The sequence below is a fragment of the Seriola dumerili genome, unplaced genomic scaffold (genome assembly GCF_002260705.1).
Source record: "Seriola dumerili isolate Sdu_G_001 unplaced genomic scaffold, Sdu_1.0 BDQW01000242.1, whole genome shotgun sequence".
Lineage (NCBI taxonomy): Eukaryota > Metazoa > Chordata > Actinopteri > Carangiformes > Carangidae > Seriola > Seriola dumerili.
In genome coordinates, this window is record NW_019174497.1 from 2,511,829 (window position 1) to 2,530,356 (window position 18,528).

Below are 18,528 nucleotides of genomic sequence, written 5' to 3' on the forward strand. Positions count from 1 at the left end.
TATCTTGGCAGTTTGATCCTATTATTTCCTCCCTCTCCCTCTCTCTCTCTCTCTCTCTCTCTCTCTTTCTCTCTCCCTCTCTGGTTGACAGAGGCAGCAGTAACAACAGCAGCAGATCCACTGGAGAGCAGCAATGGTCAAGTCAGCGAGAACCGCAGTGGAGCCGCACTGAGGCAAAGCAGCCAACCAGCCCCCTCATATCAGGGGACGTCTCCAACAATTTAAGGGGTGTGGGAAGCTGAGGAGTGGAAAATTTCCCCCGAACCTGAATGCCTGTTCAGTCAGACTAACCGACATCCCAACACAACTCCTCCTCCTCCTACTCCTCCTCCTCTTTTCCTCTTCCACCACCTCCTCCTCCTCCTCCCAAAATGACCGTAGTAGCAGGAGATAACATGGATGAGACCTCGGCTGTCCCTGGCCACCCTCAGGACACCTACCCTCCAGACCACAATGACCACGAATGCTGCGAGAGGGTGGTCATCAACATAGCTGGTCTCCGGTTTGAGACACAGTTGAAAACTCTCTCCCAGTTTCCAGAGACATTGCTGGGCAACCCCAAAAAGCGGATGCGGTACTTTGATCCTCTGAGAAATGAGTACTTCTTTGACAGAAACCGCCCCAGCTTCGATGCCATCCTCTACTACTACCAGTCTGGGGGTCGGCTGAGAAGACCAGTGAATGTCCCTTTGGATATGTTTTCGGAAGAAATCAAATTTTACGAGCTGGGAGTGGACGCGATGGAGAAGTTTCGTGAGGATGAGGGTTTCATCAGGGAGGAAGAGCGCCCTTTACCTGAGAAGGAGTTCCAGCGTCAGATTTGGCTCCTCTTTGAGCATCCAGAAAGCTCTGGCACCGCCAGAGGGATTGCCATAGTGTCTGTGATGGTGATCCTGATTTCAATAGTCATATTTTGTTTAGAGACTTTACCACAGCTGAAGGAGGACCCAACAAGTCGAGTGGTGGGGAACTCTACCATTTATTACAAGCCAAATATTCTCACTGACCCCTTCTTTGTCATTGAGACACTCTGTATAATCTGGTTCTCCTTTGAGTTGATAGTACGCTTTCTGGCATGCCCAAGTAAACCGGCCTTCTTCAAGAACATGATGAACATGATCGACATAGTGGCCATCATCCCTTACTTCATTACACTTGGCACCGAGCTGGCTGAAGACCCAGAAAGCGAGGGGGTGGGGGAGCAGGCAACATCTCTGGCCATACTCAGGGTGATCCGTCTGGTCAGAGTGTTTAGGATCTTCAAGCTGTCACGACACTCCAAAGGACTTCAGATTTTGGGGCAGACCCTCAAGGCCAGCATGCGAGAGCTGGGGTTGCTGATCTTCTTTCTGTTCATTGGAGTCATCCTGTTCTCCAGCGCTGTCTACTTTGCTGAGGCAGAGGAGCAAGGATCCTACTTTGGCAGCATCCCGGATGCATTTTGGTGGGCTGTTGTGTCTATGACAACTGTGGGCTATGGGGACATGGTCCCAGTCACTATAGGAGGCAAGATTGTAGGATCTCTGTGCGCTATCGCCGGAGTGTTGACAATTGCACTCCCAGTGCCTGTCATTGTGTCCAACTTCAACTACTTCTACCACAGGGAGACCGAGGGAGAAGAGCAGGCCCAGCTGCTCAACGTCAGCAATCCCAACATCCCCTCTGAAACCAACTCCAGCCGCCGTAGTTCATCCACCGTCAGCAAGTCAGAGTACATGGAGATTGATGGAGACATAAACAATAGCATCGACAACTTTAGGGAGGCAAACCTCAGAACTGGCAATTGCACTATAGCCAACCAAAACTGTGTAAATAAAAGCAAGCTGCTTACAGATGTTTAGACACTAGTTAGGAACTTTGGGATCTCTATGGGACTGTCATATGTGGAGTAGACCATCAGTTAGGAATGCTTCATTTACCTCCCCAAAGCGCTCAATGGCATTAGGCCTACAAATATGCTCAGCTATATAGAAAGGAAACAGAAAAAACAAAGCTGTTAGAGTATATGACAGGTAGATAGAATAATTAATTCTTCTGATCCTACAAATATATAGGTATATCAAAAAGAAAACATTGACTACTACACATATACATGGCTCCCTGGAGGATGCAGAGCACACACCGTCTTATCAGACGATGGCGTGATAATTAAAATCTTATGCATGGAGTACAGATAACATTTCAGCAAGTTGCACAATGCACCAGAAAAGTCTGCAGAGACATGCAAGCATCTGCAGCCAAGTGGTAAGCGCCAAGAAGTTAGGTGACACCCCCCTCCTCTCTCCTCTCTCCCTACAAAGGATCTACTATTCAGCAAAGCACCTTATAGGAGGAAGACTGATCTCTCTTGTTTGGATGTAAACAGACGGTGATCTACTCGCTTCACGGACATCCGCAATGCTGCTGTTTTCCAGCAGATGCTGTAATTGTGATATCACCAAGTGATTCAATGCCATGCCCTTTAGATGCAACACAGCACAATGATAAAGTGAGCTTCACACGAGCATGATTAGAGACTTTCCATTTTGATATCGGCATGCATGAGACATATCTCACATAATGGAAAAGATGTTCTTTTGAATATCTGCCTCCATCCCCCCCTTCTCATCTGTTTTCATACTGAGTGCACTGGATGAGTTTTTAATTTGAAATGCTAATCATTTAGAAGTATAGAAATTGAATGTTAAATCTTAAGGGAACAGTACATAAATGAGATCATAGCATGAAAAAAGTAACCTGCATTATGGTCTACTGACTAAGATACTTTTGTATCCTGGTATATTTAATGCATGACATGAGTATACAGCTTGTTGCAATTCAGGCACTACTGCAGTGCCCTACTGTCAGGGAAACTAAGGAAATCAAATTCTGGACGTTTCTGAATTGCGATCAAATATATCCAAACCCACCTTGAGGATGCAGAGTTTCTAATTTAAAAGTAGACAAAGAAACTGAATAAATATTATCAAAAATGCATATAATCATAATAAGCACCAATTACAGTATTACGTCAATAGTGCAGTGCATGGACCTTCTTTGAACAAGAAAAGTTAACATATTATTAGTCATGCTACCATCTCCACGTCAAATTTTTTAGTACATTTTGTTCTGGAATCCACTGAAGAAGATCATTACCAAAATTTCACTTTATATCACAGAGAATTATTCTGACATTAGTTGCTAGTGCCTTTATCCCTTTCACCAACAGGACCAGTGAAAGTGCCTCTGTGTACAGTGGTATTTGTGAGGTTGAGCAGAGCTGGTTTACCTTCTGTTTTAGTGTTGACACACAGTTGGTTATGATGTGAATGATGCCAGAGAAACAAGGTTGAAATAGCAGATGATTGTGGTCAAAAAAACAAAACAAAAAGATGATCCATGGCCGTCATGCACAACCCAGTTTTCATGCACTTAATTATGCCCTTAAGCAGCAATGTATTGTACTCTGCATGTTTACCAATCCACTTCAAAAGGGAATATCCATCGGTTTTCAACATATTTTATTTATGTCTGTTGTTTTTGTTCGTGCACCATGCATCCTTTCAGGGTCTCTACCTCAGTGAGGTCATTGCAAACTTGCTGCAGAGCTGCAAGCTTCAATGCAGGGCTTCCTATACCATAATGCAAAATGGAACCTTAAGTGTAAACTGCAGTCATGCAATATTGAATGTGAGAGTCCCAAAACATAGCCTTTACACAAGCACTTAGGACAAATAGTGTACCAGAATCCCGCTCCTTTCATTCACTTAAAGCTACGCACAATCAGAACATTCATTTCTAGAGAGTTTATAGAGATTGAACTTGCTTGACTCTCCTAACAGGATGAGGTTGACTATTTTATATGTTAGTTTCTTTGAAACAATGGTATGTAAAAGTTACTGTTGTATCACAGAAGCACACGTTAATGTGTTTTAGCACGTGTGTGTAGGAGAGAGCAGAGAAGTTTGATATAGTTTTTGAATTTGTCATACTGCAATCCTTGGGTATTATGACGCACACCAAAGTGCAGCCCGTCTTTTTGCACAATCGTTGTGTTCTGTTGCTTGAACCATTTCTGCTTGTTTCTTTTTCACTGTGCTCGCTCATACGTAATGCATTGTTTCACAGCACATTGTCCCAGACAGGCTTACTGCAGATAGAGAGACTGGGACAAATTGTAATGACTACTTGAAAATCTTCAGCTACTGTACATCAACCTACACTCAGTATTGAGATGAATACATTCAAATGATAGTAAGATTTTGTACTGTATGCTATTTATTTATTTTTTTTTAATTTAGCACTCTCCTGATACGGTCCTGTGAAAAAAAGCTCCACTGCAGTGTTACTTGAATGTCATAGTTGTTTCTGTTGGTGCAATGGCTAACCTTTGTGGTGCTAGTACGGGACTACACTTGTTGTCTTGTTACCATCACATGTTATCTGAAGCTGAAGCCTACATTGATTGTTTTGGGCAAGACTTTTTCCATTCTATGATTCTTGTTCCTAACTGTTTTGTTATTGGTGGCTGGTTGGTTAGTTTAGGGCACTGTTTGTTATTTTACTTGGAACTGATCTTTGTACTGTACTGCTGAAGAGTGTCTGCCTCAAGTGAGGTGAATATTCAAGAGCCTTGCTAGATGTCAGTAACTTATCATGAGAGCAAAAAAGACACATATTTGTGTCAGGGATCTTCGACTTGTATAGGGTTTCTTGTACAGAAGGATGCCAATCATACCCAATACCATATATTTAATACCACATATAGGATGATACAAGGAAATTATAGTCGTCTCATAAATGCAGCTATCAGGAAATTGTTCGCTTTAGTCACGAGTTCCTTGAATGACTGATGCTTGAAAGTAGTGATGTGTGTAACATGTCCTGCATGCAACAGTTCAACATGAGGTGAAGAAAATACAAATGACACCCCTCACATTAGCAGTGCTGTTGCTACTCTCGCTGTGAGGGCATGTATGGATGGTGCTATGCATTCGATTACCCAACAGAAACATGCATTCTGAACAGCAATAGAATAACAGATAACCTGTTTCTTAGATGCTTTTTTGTAAAAAACAAAACAAAACAAAGAAAAACAAATCTATTTTGAATGTCAGTGGAACTGCGATCACTTGACAGATACTCACAACAGGGCTGTTTATGTACCAACCTCTTACCCTCTGTTCTGTGATTTTGTAAGGTCAGTGAGGTCAAATGTGGAGGCTGACATTTTGTTGAGAGAAACCCGTGAAAAATCCAAATGTAGGCTTTGTAATAGTGGCAGTCCCCATTAACCACCCAGGTCGGACTCAAGTTGTTTTGCAGTCAGGAACAAAGGCTGGACCTTATAACACAGTCCCAAAGGAACAGCCCATAATGCACTTAGAGAGGATCAGTCATCAGTTCACTGGACTGATCAGCTGTGTGAGTGAAAGTCAGAGAAGGTGCCTAAATTGTTTTTACATATTCATTTGTTTCGCTTACTGTCAGGTGTTATGCTTCTGCAAACAAACACAAGTGAGAAGATCTAAAAAAAAAAAAAAATGACGACATTAATTTAATTCAACTAAGAAAAAACATGAAACGTCATGAGAACAAAACCGCAATTTAGCTACAATAAGATAGAGAAAAGTAACCACTATATACTGCAATTACGTATGAAAAACTATTTTGATGTGTGTTTTTTTTTTCCTTTTTTCGGTGGCACTGTAACATGACTGATTTAGGAAGAACATGCCATATACTGGAATATCAAAGACAATATGTTCCTCTGGCAAGCCATGATAATGAAACTACTGTAATATGATCAATTGCTATACACTAAATGATATGGACAAGAAGTGTACTATAAAAAAACAAAAAAATATGGTTTGTTTTTTTTGGTTTCAAGAAAAAAAAAAAAGACAGGATTCATCCAAACACCATGTTCACATTTTCCTCACTGCTGAACCTACTGCTATAATGTATCTCTACAGAAACCTACTGATCGCAAAAAAATGCATGGTCGATGGAAGACTGCATGAGCTTTGCCTTTCAAACTGTGGATCAACTATAATACAGTTGCATCATTTTAAAAAAGAAACCCTTGCTTTCATCTGCACCAAGGCTTCGTGTAAAAGGCCCTGTTCAGAAGTTGTTGTGAAGCGTGTCCTCTGCTGGATTTCTCAAAAGCACCCTAGCGCTGACCTCATCACTAAGACAACGTGGGGTATCCGAGCCGTACTCAGCGTCTGTGTGTGATGTTCAGGTTGTGCTTGCTTAGGCTCTGAATGTTAGCAAGGACATCAAGGGCTAGTTTCTCAAACTTTATCTCTATTCTAGGACTGAATCGCTCCTTCAAGTGACATTTCGTCCATTCTTATCTCAGTCTAGACTGTAGTGATACTGTGTTGTGGGAAACCTGCCTGTCATGTCTAAACAGGGCCTGTGCCACACATCCTCCTCTGTACCACATTGGTTTTACGGCATTTTTGTTTGTTAAAAGGTCTCAATACTGGACTGCTTTCTGCCTGCTGAGGAGGCTCTGAACAGGATCAAATGTTGGGATTATTGTGTATCCCGCTCGCCAAAGGTGACTATCAGTGAGAAGATCTGGTTTGTGTTTAAAGCGTGATGGCTATGAGTTTGTCTTTTCTGTCAAAGAACGCACATTTAATTGCCAGTAGGGAAGTTCTGGGGCAAATTGCAAAAGGAATGTTGAACTCTTCTGCTCTTCTTTTCATCCACAAGCAAACCAAACTCTGATTGTGTTATCTAATCCAGCCGTCATTGTCATGTTGTGTTTACTGAGGATTATGCTACAATGTGTTCAGTTTGTCAGATGATGACAAAGGCATGGTCTGTGATCTATGCAAGGGTTATTTGTTGTTTCTTTTCTTATATCACTTATGATTTCATCTAACATTAACTTCAATAAATTTTTAAGGATCTGCTGGTGTATGCTCATTTTGGCATGGGGGATGGGGGATTTAAACCATCTTCTGCAGCACGTTGTCAGAGCCCTGTCTGTACTGCACTAACAGGAGAAATATGCCGCAGTGTGCAGTGTTACAGAACTCAAAGTCTCAATCTAAATGTGTCCTGCCTCTGTACTACCCTCTCGCTGAAGCTATTAGCAGTGATTCACGAGGCTAAGGTAATGGTTCACACTAATCCTCCATCCCAGGAGAGGCCCGCTTACCTCTGTCATTCCCTGCGAGTTGTTACGCACCTCAGGGTCCTGAAGTGCTCCCTTCACTCTCTTTTTTTCCTCTTGTATTCACATGGACACTAGCGTAAAACCATCAGAGTAGGACTCTGAGGTGCTGTGTATCAAATAATGAAGTTAGCTCGGCTACAACTAACAATTATTTTAATTATAGATTAATATGATGATTATTTTCACCAATTAATCAATCAATAAAATGTCACAAAATAGTGAAAAATGGCCATCACAATTTCCTAAAGCCCAAGGTGATGAGGTGAAGTTTTCTATCACATGAGCCAAAGAATAGGGACATGGGAATGTTTGGTTATTTTGCTTGAAAGATTAATTAAAATAAGATTATCAAAATAATTTTCTGTTGCTCAACTAATGGATTAATCGTTCAAGATGTAAAAGTTATGTCTTCAGAGTAGATCTGAGATTCTCAGCTAAATTGTTACTTGTGGATAAGCCCAAAAATAATGTGCTGGAAATAAAAAGGTTTACTGTTCTTCAACCCTTTTGATTACAACCATAATACTGATCTCCTCTGAAAGGTAACTTTTAAAATTTTACAACCAAAAAGTCAGAATGAGAATAAGAGATACTGAACCAAAGTTATAGAGGCCTTTTGCCTCACCCATTTTGTTCAGAATAAAAAAAAAAGAATATAAAGCCTGTAGCAGCTTTTGTGTGGAAAACACTTTAGGGCCATCGCCACAAGTCTGAACCAATTGTGTGTCAACAGCTGCTGCAGTGACATGGGGATCCTACAATGCTTTGCACAGATAGAACCAGGAGACCTGGAGCTTTCAAACAATGTGTAATTAGTCATGGCTGAGTGAAGAGTGAGTCTGGTACAGACCAAAACACACCTGAAGTAGAGCTACCAAGTCCAGACAGTCCCCCAGGTGGGACGTTTAGTTTTTGCCATCCATTTACTTAAATTATAATCTTTTTAAACCTACTCTTAAACATCTTGTGTCTAAGAGTGTGATTTTGAAAGCATGTCAGATAAAACCCCATAATGAATTGGTCTTTTAATATCGAATACATGCAGCTGTCGGGGGCAGTAGCTCTAAAATGGCCAACAAACATCCAATCACAAAACAGTCGGATAAAAATCAAGCAATGACACCGAAATAGGTGGGCGTAATTTTTGGGGTGTGAAAATGATTCTGTCCTCTGATGACGTGAAGCTGAACATTTGACAGCACAGGCATCATGGTGAATACTGCAGCTCCTCTGTCTCTCTCTCGCTATATATCTGTCCATCTGTCTCTTTATCTGTCCATCTGTCTCTCTCTTCGTGTCTCTGTCCCTCTCAGTTTCTCTGTCCGCCGCAGGCTCTCTCTGTGTTTGCTGTATAGTGACCTTAACAGAAGTGAGTCTCTTCTTCCTTGTCCTCTGCATTGCCCTCAGGAAATGCAGCACTCCTCACTCTGCAGGCAGCAGCAGTAAGGGTGGGGTGAGCTGGCGCCGGTCCCGCTCTTCTCGCACACGTTTTCTCTCTCTCTCTCTGTCCATCTTTGTCTCTCCCTCTTCTGAGTGCTGTGAAGCTCCACTGGACTGTAATAGCACAGAGCATCACACAGGAGAGGAGCTCAGTCGTAGTAGAGATCACACCTGCTTTGTTCAGTTTTCTCTCTCTGTTGTTGTCTCTTACATTTCACTTATCTACATGTATACACACACAGGGGTTCAAAGATCCCACCATGGCTGTCAGATAACTCACATGACTACATGCTCATGTTGATGTTTACCATGTCATCCATGACCATTTATTTAATGCTTATAGGGACAAGTATATAGCATAAACCACATACCACAACATTTATAGCCAAAGCTAATTTCCAGTGCCCCTCCCTAGATGGACCTTTGCACAAAACTCAAAAAGAAACTACACACGCAAAGGCACAAGACACAAACAATGGAGCAATAAAATACCATAAAACAAAAAGCACCTGATCCTTAATGACTACAAGATTGATCTCTCTTCAAAAACTCAAAAATCCAAATGAGGATTTACATGTTACTGACTCAGTCCCTGAGGGCAACTACCAGGTCACTGAGCACCTTATGACCCTGGTTATTTATAGATTAGCTTATGATGCAAATGTAATGAAATTATCAAAACATATCTAACTTACTGTTATTGTCGACAAATCCCACAAAAACACCAAAAACCAAAAGGTCGTTAGTCATCTATCAGTGTTTTCTGACTTCCACAGCGTGTCTGTGGCAGCAAGCCACAAGCTCATCAGTTCCTACTGAAGACAGAAATCTTTAAAATTGAGTAACAGTTTCTGTGTGTTTCTCTGGAAAGCAACACCAATGTTAACTCTATCATGTCTTTTCTTCTACCGAAGTTAGCATGCTAACCAGCTAGCCTCAGTCCGTCTAGTCCCTTTCCAATAGCAACTAGCTATAGCCTCCAATCGGCTCTGAAGACACAGCGCTGCTCAGAGGGCCTATTATGACTTCTCGTCTTGTGAACACAATGATGGCCAAAGCTCTTGTCAAGCCACAGTCACCACCACCTGCTCCCAGCAAGAAACCATGTTCAGCTGCAGACAAAACTTGACTAATAAATAAATAAAATGGCTAATATTTGATGAATGCAGCTTCTTAAATTTAATTTATTTTGTCATATGATAGTTTATTTAATAAATTTTGACTTTGGACCGATTCAACAAAACAAGACTTCTGAAGATATCACCTTGAATAATGCATACACAGCACAACAACATACAACATCCATATACTGTAACTCTAAACTATAGAAAGGCTAGAGAATTTAAAAAATGTTGGGAAAAAAAAAACTTTAGGTAAGTGAGTACAAAGGGCCATTTTCCTTAATTTCATAAATGCATAATCATAATAAATGCATTTTGTATCCAAACACTCAATCAAGGGCGGAGGAATGCGCACTATCAGCTCTTATTAGTTGAATTAATTAATTCTTGGTTTTAGTCTTTTTCATGGGATTTGTTACTTGCTTTACTTTTTACAGTCTGGTGGATGTTTACAGGCAGTCTCAGATCAGCTGTTACACCCAGATGTCAGCCTCAACATGCAAATGAGAAACATGTAATTGAAACTGTGGTTTAAGCCACTGTCCTGGTAATCCCTGATCAGTGTGTTTGACTAATTGAGGTGCTGTCGGTCAGTGGTGCAATAGGCCTCCAACGAGCTTAACGCCTCCTCCACCTCCTCCTTTCTCTACGCTCTACAGTTTCTTACAACCGCCTGAAAACGTAGACTTGAATGAAAGCAAATGTGTTCTTATCAAGGAGTGAGAGCTTTCAGCCATGCCTGGGTGTAAATGTACTGTAGCTACATGTGCTGTCTTCCATTGTGTTTCTCTCTCTCACACACACACACACACACACACACACACACACACACACACACACACACACACAAAGGATGTGCTGATTTGCCTGAGTCAGGCCTCTGGCTCACTTCATCGATCTCTTTGAAGACATACACTCATCCCATATCCCTTGTACGAAAAAACACCATGCCATTCCTGTTGTCGTCATCCAAAAAGTTTGTCAAGGGCCTTTTCATTGTGGCCCAATCAGCTGTGCATGCACAGTATCGTATGATTACTCTATATCAAATCGCAAGTGTCCTCTGCTTTAACACTGTGTAAAACCAAATCACTGAGATGCCTGTGCACAGCAGTCCACCTCTAACAGCCTCATGTCGGTTTAGAATGATAACAATGTGCAAAATAGCTTTCACAGCATTATTGGATCTCCCATGCTTGAGCCAAAGCCCTTGGGCCTAACACCACCCCACCCCCAGGTCCAAGCCCACCAGTTCATCTCTTATCCCCCCCGATCCCGGAGGCCCTCTCTCTGGCCCACTTCCTCTTTGCATTACCTCCATCAGGCCACGCTGCTGACACACTTGTTTAATAATTAAGGGCACGTCCATAATTTCCTCATCCTTGTGGAAGTCCACAAATGGTCTCTGTGAAACACAGGCCAGTTAAATGTACCTCTTTACCTCGGGCAACTGACAAATCTACATCACTGTAGAGATACAGAAAACACGATGCAATCCAGTGAAGGTGGTGGTGGCAGGATTAGGAGGGATGAGTTCATCATGAATTAACCACTGATCTTTTTATGTACCAGTTTATTCAATTTCCATTGATGCAGACACGCTCACCCATCCTGTACTGTAATGTCTACCATCACACCGTGTTCAAGGAATAGTGCATGACGGAGTACATCGACAATGAACAAAGATCAATATGTCTGTTTGTCCACGATCCCTCCATGTACCCATAAAGTGATCAATCTATAAAGTGATCAGTCCATCCATTCATCCACCCAGCTATGAAAAGAAACAGTGCTACAGATATGATAGCTGCTCTGTGAGGCTGTGCTTAGACAGTTAAATGCAAACATCAGCATGCTAACATACTGGTGTTTGGAGGGTATAATGTTTACCATGTTACCGTATTGACCTGATCATAAGATGACTGCTTTTTTCAATATCAGTTTTTGAGACTTCATGACGATAGAAAACACTGACACACCACCTGTTGGGAAGGTTTCCCTGAGATAACATTAATCTTAAATTGGATTTTTCTCATGTGTAAGTAAAACCCCACGTTAGTGTATCTTGTCTATCAGTCACAGACGTGCACTCTATCCTGTCAGGCTATGGGATTGACGGCATCTTTCAGACTGTCATTTTGAGCTCATCGTCTGTGACAGCTGTAGTTTTTGGCTGTCTGACTGATTTTCTTCCTGGTTTATTTCTCCAGTAAAGATGTCAGGACGTAATGAACTTGTTTTTTTTTTTTTGTCATGAATTTATTTCCTCTGTGGCAGCTTTCAGAAACTCCTGCAGGTTAAACTGGACTAATAAAACACTAACTCTGAAAGACTCACTTTTTATGGACTTGAAAACACACGCTAGCATAGCAACATTAAGGCTACATACAAGCCAGTTATGCTGATACTCTCCATTCAAAAAGAGTATCTGATATTGTGAACACGTAATTGTCTTGTCCTCAAATATAAAACACTGAATGAATTACTTGTTAATATGGAGATTTTCTTTCTGTCGTGTTAGGACGTATTGTCAAAGTTCCCAGTCTGGACATGTCCTTGTGGTATCAGGCAATGTGGATCTCAGTTTACATGCTTCTCCTGCTCAGTGTGCAGTGTCAGCGTGCTTGTCTGGGGAGAAAATTCTAAACTTAACGTCAACGAACCCAGTGCTGTGACCTTCCCCCTTCAATTACATCACCACACAGCGCTCAAGGAGGCTGGCAAATACAAAACCACAAAAAGGATATCACCATGAAGCTCAAGCACTGCGATACACACAACCTGAGCATTGTTTGTCTGTGCTGACTGGGGTCTGCTCCACCACCAAAGGTTACTAACGCTGGAAAGGGTGTTAGCACTTGACACCTTCAGGGTCACTGGTTGGAAAAGCAATGATCTATTAAAGGAGTAGTTTGACATTTTGGGAAACATTTATTCACTTTCATGCTGAGAGTTAGATGAGACGATTGATACCACTTTCGTGTCTGTAAGACAAATATGAAGCTGGAGCCAGCAGCCAGTTAGCTTAGCTTAGCACAAAGACTGGAAAGAGGTGGAAACAGTTAGCCTGGCTATATCCAAAGAGGCAATTAACACTAATTAACAACCACCCTCCATAAAACCACAACTTTAACAAGTCCTCCATCCTTCATCTTATGGCCCAGGTCTTGAAAAAAGGCCATGTTTCAAAATCTAGATTTATACTTTAAAGAGGCTTGTAACTTTTCTCAGCCGCCGAACATGGTTTCTTCCCAGGAACGGGTGGTAGTGATTATCGCTTGACAAGAGTTTCAGCCATAATAAAAGAGGTTATAATACATTGTCTGAGCAGCACTTCTTTACGGCAGATCAGAGGATACAGTCAGACGCTATTGGAAAGTGACAAGACGGGCCGGTGCTAGCTGGTTAGCATGCTAACTTCAGTAGAAGAAAAGAAGTGATAGAAACAAGAGTTGTTTTCCACTGCTGGAGATAGCTCTAGGCGAAAAAAAGGGATGAAGTTTGATGCTGACGTCGCAACGTTTCTTTTAGACTGGTAAGTAAACACTGTTAATGCTGAAGTTGGCTGTGTGGCAATAGCAAAATAGTCAATATGGACCCAGCAACAAATTTTTGCTTTGTAGGAGGTTAATCTGGCCATGATCTATGGTCTGTCTTCCAACACACTATTGAATGAGTATGAGTTCTTAAATTTCTGTTGGAAAAAGTTTGAGTTTATTAAAACAGAACTTAACCTTATTGTGGTATATAAGGTTATGATGTTCAAGTTAAATACTGATGACTCATGAAAAGCTGTCTTAGGAAAATGAACCACGCATGGGATGAGTCTTTTTCCTGAGGTTGCAGGAGAGGACACAGAGACATTGTTGGACATAAACCACTGTCCACTGTTGCACTACATAAAGACCCCATACAGCAGAGCCATTACCTATTGTACAATGATGGAGGAGCATGTCAGTTTTCCTGGCCAGGACACATTAACTGGACTGCTGGTGGAATTTACAGTAAAGGCTTGTGTGGGTCAGTTGAGAGTTGTGCACACTACAAAAAATATCCAACTCATTGTGCGATTCAATCTTTAGCTGAGTCTCTTCTAAATATGACTTTTTAGAAAGCTAAAAAAAATTGATTTTGAGTGTCAGTTGACTTGAACTGTTTTTCTTTATTTCTTTTCTTGTTTCATAAAATTGCCATTTGTCTCAAGAAAATGAATGCTAAGCCCTCAGGGGAAGTGGAATTATCTAACACGTCTGTAATTTTTAAATATGACTTTCAATGTTTCAATTAGGACTTAAACTATTAATAATATATTATACACAATAATCCTTATTGATTGTTATGCTGATTAGTTTCTTGAGTATGGTCTTTAAAAACAGTAGAAAAATCGAGGCTTGTCTTCAAATATATATTTTAATATTTTCATCAGTCCAGAACCTAAAGATATTCAATTTACAACAATACAAAATGGAGAAAAGTTATCAAATGCGGTTTTGGCTCCAAAAAAAAAGACAATTACCAAAGTTGCTGATCATTTTTTCCATCCAACTAAATGATTAACTGTCAAAATATTTCAGCTCTAATATAAGTTTTAACATAATATAAGCTCAATGAGACTAAATAACTTGTCAAAACTGTAATTTTTTGCAGTGCAGGCAGCTGCACTGGTGAGAGAGCTTGTCAAAGGCTGACAAATGGAGAGAGTGCTTTCTGCTGAGAGCAGTCCCTGCAGGTTTCCCATGCAGAGAGCCAGACCAGGGCCAGGAAAAAGTCTGAGACCACTTTCTCATTCAAGTGAATGGGAAAGTGGTCTCAGACTTTCAGACCACACTGTATAAATACATACACAGTGCATGTACGTCCCCACTGTCTTGAACAACTCAATTTTTCCAGCTGTTATTTAAATTTACAGAATTCAATTCGGTTTGTGTAAGATATTGTCTCAGCATGGATGGATTACTGAACAAGACCATTGAGCACAGCCTCAGGGGCCCACGGGGTCAGGGGGCCACCATGGTAAGGACTCAGCCTTTACAGTACATGCTGTACCACGTGAGCTACTGGAGCACCCCAGGGTTATGTACTTTTGTGACTTTTTCTTTGAGAGAGCTCAGGAGGTTTGTTTAATTTTTTTCTCATCCTTGACAATGTTCCCTTGTGAGATTTACTGTAAGAAAAAAAAATGCTTCTCTGCGTATTTGAAAAAGCTTGTATACAAATATCTTAAGAACTAATAAACAAGTCCATATACCAAATACCAGTCCTTATTTATCCAATTTAAAACATGAAAAGCCCTTAAACAGTCCTTCTGTCTGAAACAAACAAATACAAAACAGGGTTTGGAGAGGCACACAAGGTCAGCTCCCCTCAAATTAATTAAATTAACTTATAGAGATGCTGTACTGCAGTTTTTGAAGGGGAGAGAGGTCCGGAGAAAATATTAATAAGGCTTGCTGTTTCACCCCAAGTCCCTGTTGTAACCTACAGACTCTCTTAGATGGTTTACTACAATACTTTATATAGTATGCTGGAGTATTAGGACTAATATCCATGCAAAGAAGTGTCAGTGTGGATCTGCTGTTGCAGGAGGCTTAAGGCAGCAACAGCATCTGAGAGGCCTGGTTCACCTGCAAAATGTCACTGAAAGAGAAACAAAACTACGACAAACAACACAGCTGCAGTCTAGGTGTCTGGGGATATTGTCTCATAATCCATCCAGGCCACCGAGTACACACAGCTTGCTAGAGCGGCAGCCACTGCAGCTACTGTGCCCTCTCCACATGCCCTCTTGCTGTAGCTGCAGTCCTCAAGGAAAGCAAGATTTCAGCAGTTTAACAGACTGAACCCCTGCAGAGGACAAGAGTGAAAATTCAGGACTTTTTCTGCTTGTCCTGATGTAACACCTGGCCATAGTTAAATGCTGTTTGTAGAGATTTACTGACTTTCTGACCCGTTCAAATTAAATAAGAATTTACTGTATCTACTGTTATACACAGGGCTTTACCACTAAAAAGGTGATTCCTCTCTATGAATTACCTCTCATCTCTTTTGCTTCATCATTCATGCTCACTCCCCAGTCCTCCTCTATGCCCTTGATGATAATGAACATAAATATGCAGATACAGCAAAGCAGGCAAATCAATAAACTAATCATTGACAACACTGTCTGTCTTAAAGCACTTAATGATTAAGTCCAGCATGCTTTTAGGGCAATTTCAGTGCCAGTCTTTTTCCAGTAGAGCAGAAAGAAACCAAACACTGGAGTTATTTTCTGTACCAGTAGAAAATAAACAGATGCTATTCTTGAATGTGTCAGGCATGCATCATCACAAAGATACCTCCATTATGTTTCGGTGCAGTGTCTGCATGAGTGTGTGTTGGTCCGGGAACACTCTCAGCAGAGCTCCCCCCTTCTGTGTTGCTGCTGACTCATTGTCACAGCCCCTGAATCTGCTGCCTGCCTGCATTATTCACACACACTCACCTTCCTCTGCTGATGCCTCCTCAGCACCTTGAGCCAGAAAACGGGGGGGGGGGGGGGGCTCAACAGCCCCCGCGGCAGAACCGGATGGTGTCTGTTTCAACTACATGTCCAGTTAGTCCAGGAGAAGAGCTGAAATGATTAACAATCCATTAGACAATCGACTGAAATATGAAAAATGTCAACTATTTTGATAATCGGATAATCGTTAAGTCATTTTGGCTGTCTGGAGTCTGAGCTAAGAAACATGATGTGAATGGTGGATGATGTGGCTTTCAATTATTAATAAATACAGTGATTTGCAGGCATACATAGACTTTCATTGAAAGATGCCCAAAAACAATGTGATAAATGACTTTACACATAAATAGAAGGAGTATTAGTTTTAATTCTTACATTTTTTGCTGTTGTATTTGTATGAATACTAAAACAATATATTTATTTTATTTAATAACATTTTGAGTGATTATGACTAGAGATTTTTAGAGGCACCTGCCAGCTGTCCTGTATTTTGGGTTACTGATAGATTTATACTACTTGACAAAATGCTAAATTAGTTTTATAGCTAACAAAATAAAACACCACACCATGCATGTGGATTAGGGACAGTTTAAAAGCAGCTGAACAAGCAATGCATAGAAAGTCTGTAAAAAATAAAACCGAAATGAGCCTGGACTCACTCACCTAGAGTGTACAAGCATTATATAAGCAGACTTGAGACTTGAGCTGCAAGTTGCACAAAAATGGGCACTAATTCTCAGAGATATAACTCAGTCAAATTTATACACACAGACATGACACACATATTTTGAGATTCAGTGTGACTTACACTTCCCGGGGATGCCGCCATGTCCCATGTTCCATCACGAATAAATATCCAGAAATTCGCGGAGAAATCATAGAAAAGACGCTCCTTATAACAGCAGAATCAGGTTTTACATTTTCCTCCAGTATCAAATTAGTTCAGATAGTTATCCGTACATTCATGGGTACACTGTAAACAGGAATTGCTAATAGCTAATTCGGCTAACTTTTTAATGGTGCCACTTTTGCCAAAATTTAAGCAAATAGTGGCTTTAAAAATCAGGGTTCAACTTGTAGCCCATAGCCTGTAGCTAAAGGAGCTTAGCTAACTGTCTCCATGGAAACGTACTTCCTGTGTTCATGTCGTAAAGCTCCGTCTGAAACAGGTCCACCAGTATACCTTGCCAATTTTGTTGGTATTACTGTAACATGTTATTTGAATTTGACAATTTTCATAGACCCATCCAAAAAACAAACGTAATTCTTAAAAATGTATTTATACTTTATTATTTGATTTTCCACATATGACATTGTGACGGCCTCTAGGCCTCAAGACCAATTTTCTGGGTGTTAGGATCTGGGGAGTGGCTCATTAGATGTGATCGCTGACACCTGCTGTGCCTGAGCAGTCCCTCTCCTTTTAGGTTACTTGGTTTGATTGAACTGGTTTTCTTATGCTTTTACATGTTCACATATCCACACACTACACCCATTACTGATGAAATGACTGCATGCTTAATTTAGTTTTCTTGAATAAATTTACTTTTAAGAGTCATATGTGGAAGCAAACTTATGTTGTCTATTTTCTCAAAAACATTTAGGTTTATTCAAAACGACTGAATTTTGCAAAAAAACAAAAAGCCTTAAAAAACTTTTTGTCTGTAACAATTGTTTTTTGTTGTTGTTTTTGCCTACATTAACATTTAAATAATTGTCATCTAGTTATTTATTTTGTAAACTTTATTTTTCTCTATTTTTTGTGTTTTTATTTAGTATTCCCCAATTTTTTCATTTGTTCACTGAAACTGAAATAAGGTGGGGAAAAAAACAAAAGAAGCAACAGCAAAAACACTTTTTTTTACTTTGTTTATATTCCCCAAAGCCCACAATTATGGAAATTGTAGTGGTGCAGCGCAGTTGCCTCAATTTTATCAGAGGTGAGGGTCACATTGTCAGACTCTGACAACCCCTGGACTTAATGTTTTATTGTTATTGAAAATAATCTTTAGTTGCAGCTGAACCAAGACCAACTTTGTGTTGGCCAAAAAAAAAAGACAACATTTCAAATTATGTGTCTGATGTCAGTCTGGAATCAGGAATCTATAGAGATAAATATATCAAGATGCATCTGACTCAGAAACCTAACTGCAGAAATAGGGAAGCTGTATGAGTACTGACTGTGCTCCTCCTTGTGTCTGTCATAAGTCCTACAGGACAAAAAAAAAAGTCTCTGCTGCAGGTATCTTACTGCTGCATTGGCCGGTGAGAGTGCAGAGCTGCAATCTGAA

General features: G+C 40.7%; 1 protein-coding gene across 1 annotated transcript; it reads left to right on the forward strand.

Moving 5' to 3' along the window:
- The first annotated feature begins 272 nt into the window (after positions 1 to 272).
- Positions 273 to 1,841, forward strand: LOC111229864 (potassium voltage-gated channel subfamily A member 1-like). The gene has a single exon (XM_022756358.1). It carries the CDS (start codon positions 372 to 374, stop codon positions 1,839 to 1,841), a length of 1,470 nt encoding a protein of 489 aa, XP_022612079.1. The 5' UTR covers positions 273 to 371.
- The last annotated feature ends 16,687 nt before the right edge of the window (positions 1,842 to 18,528 follow it).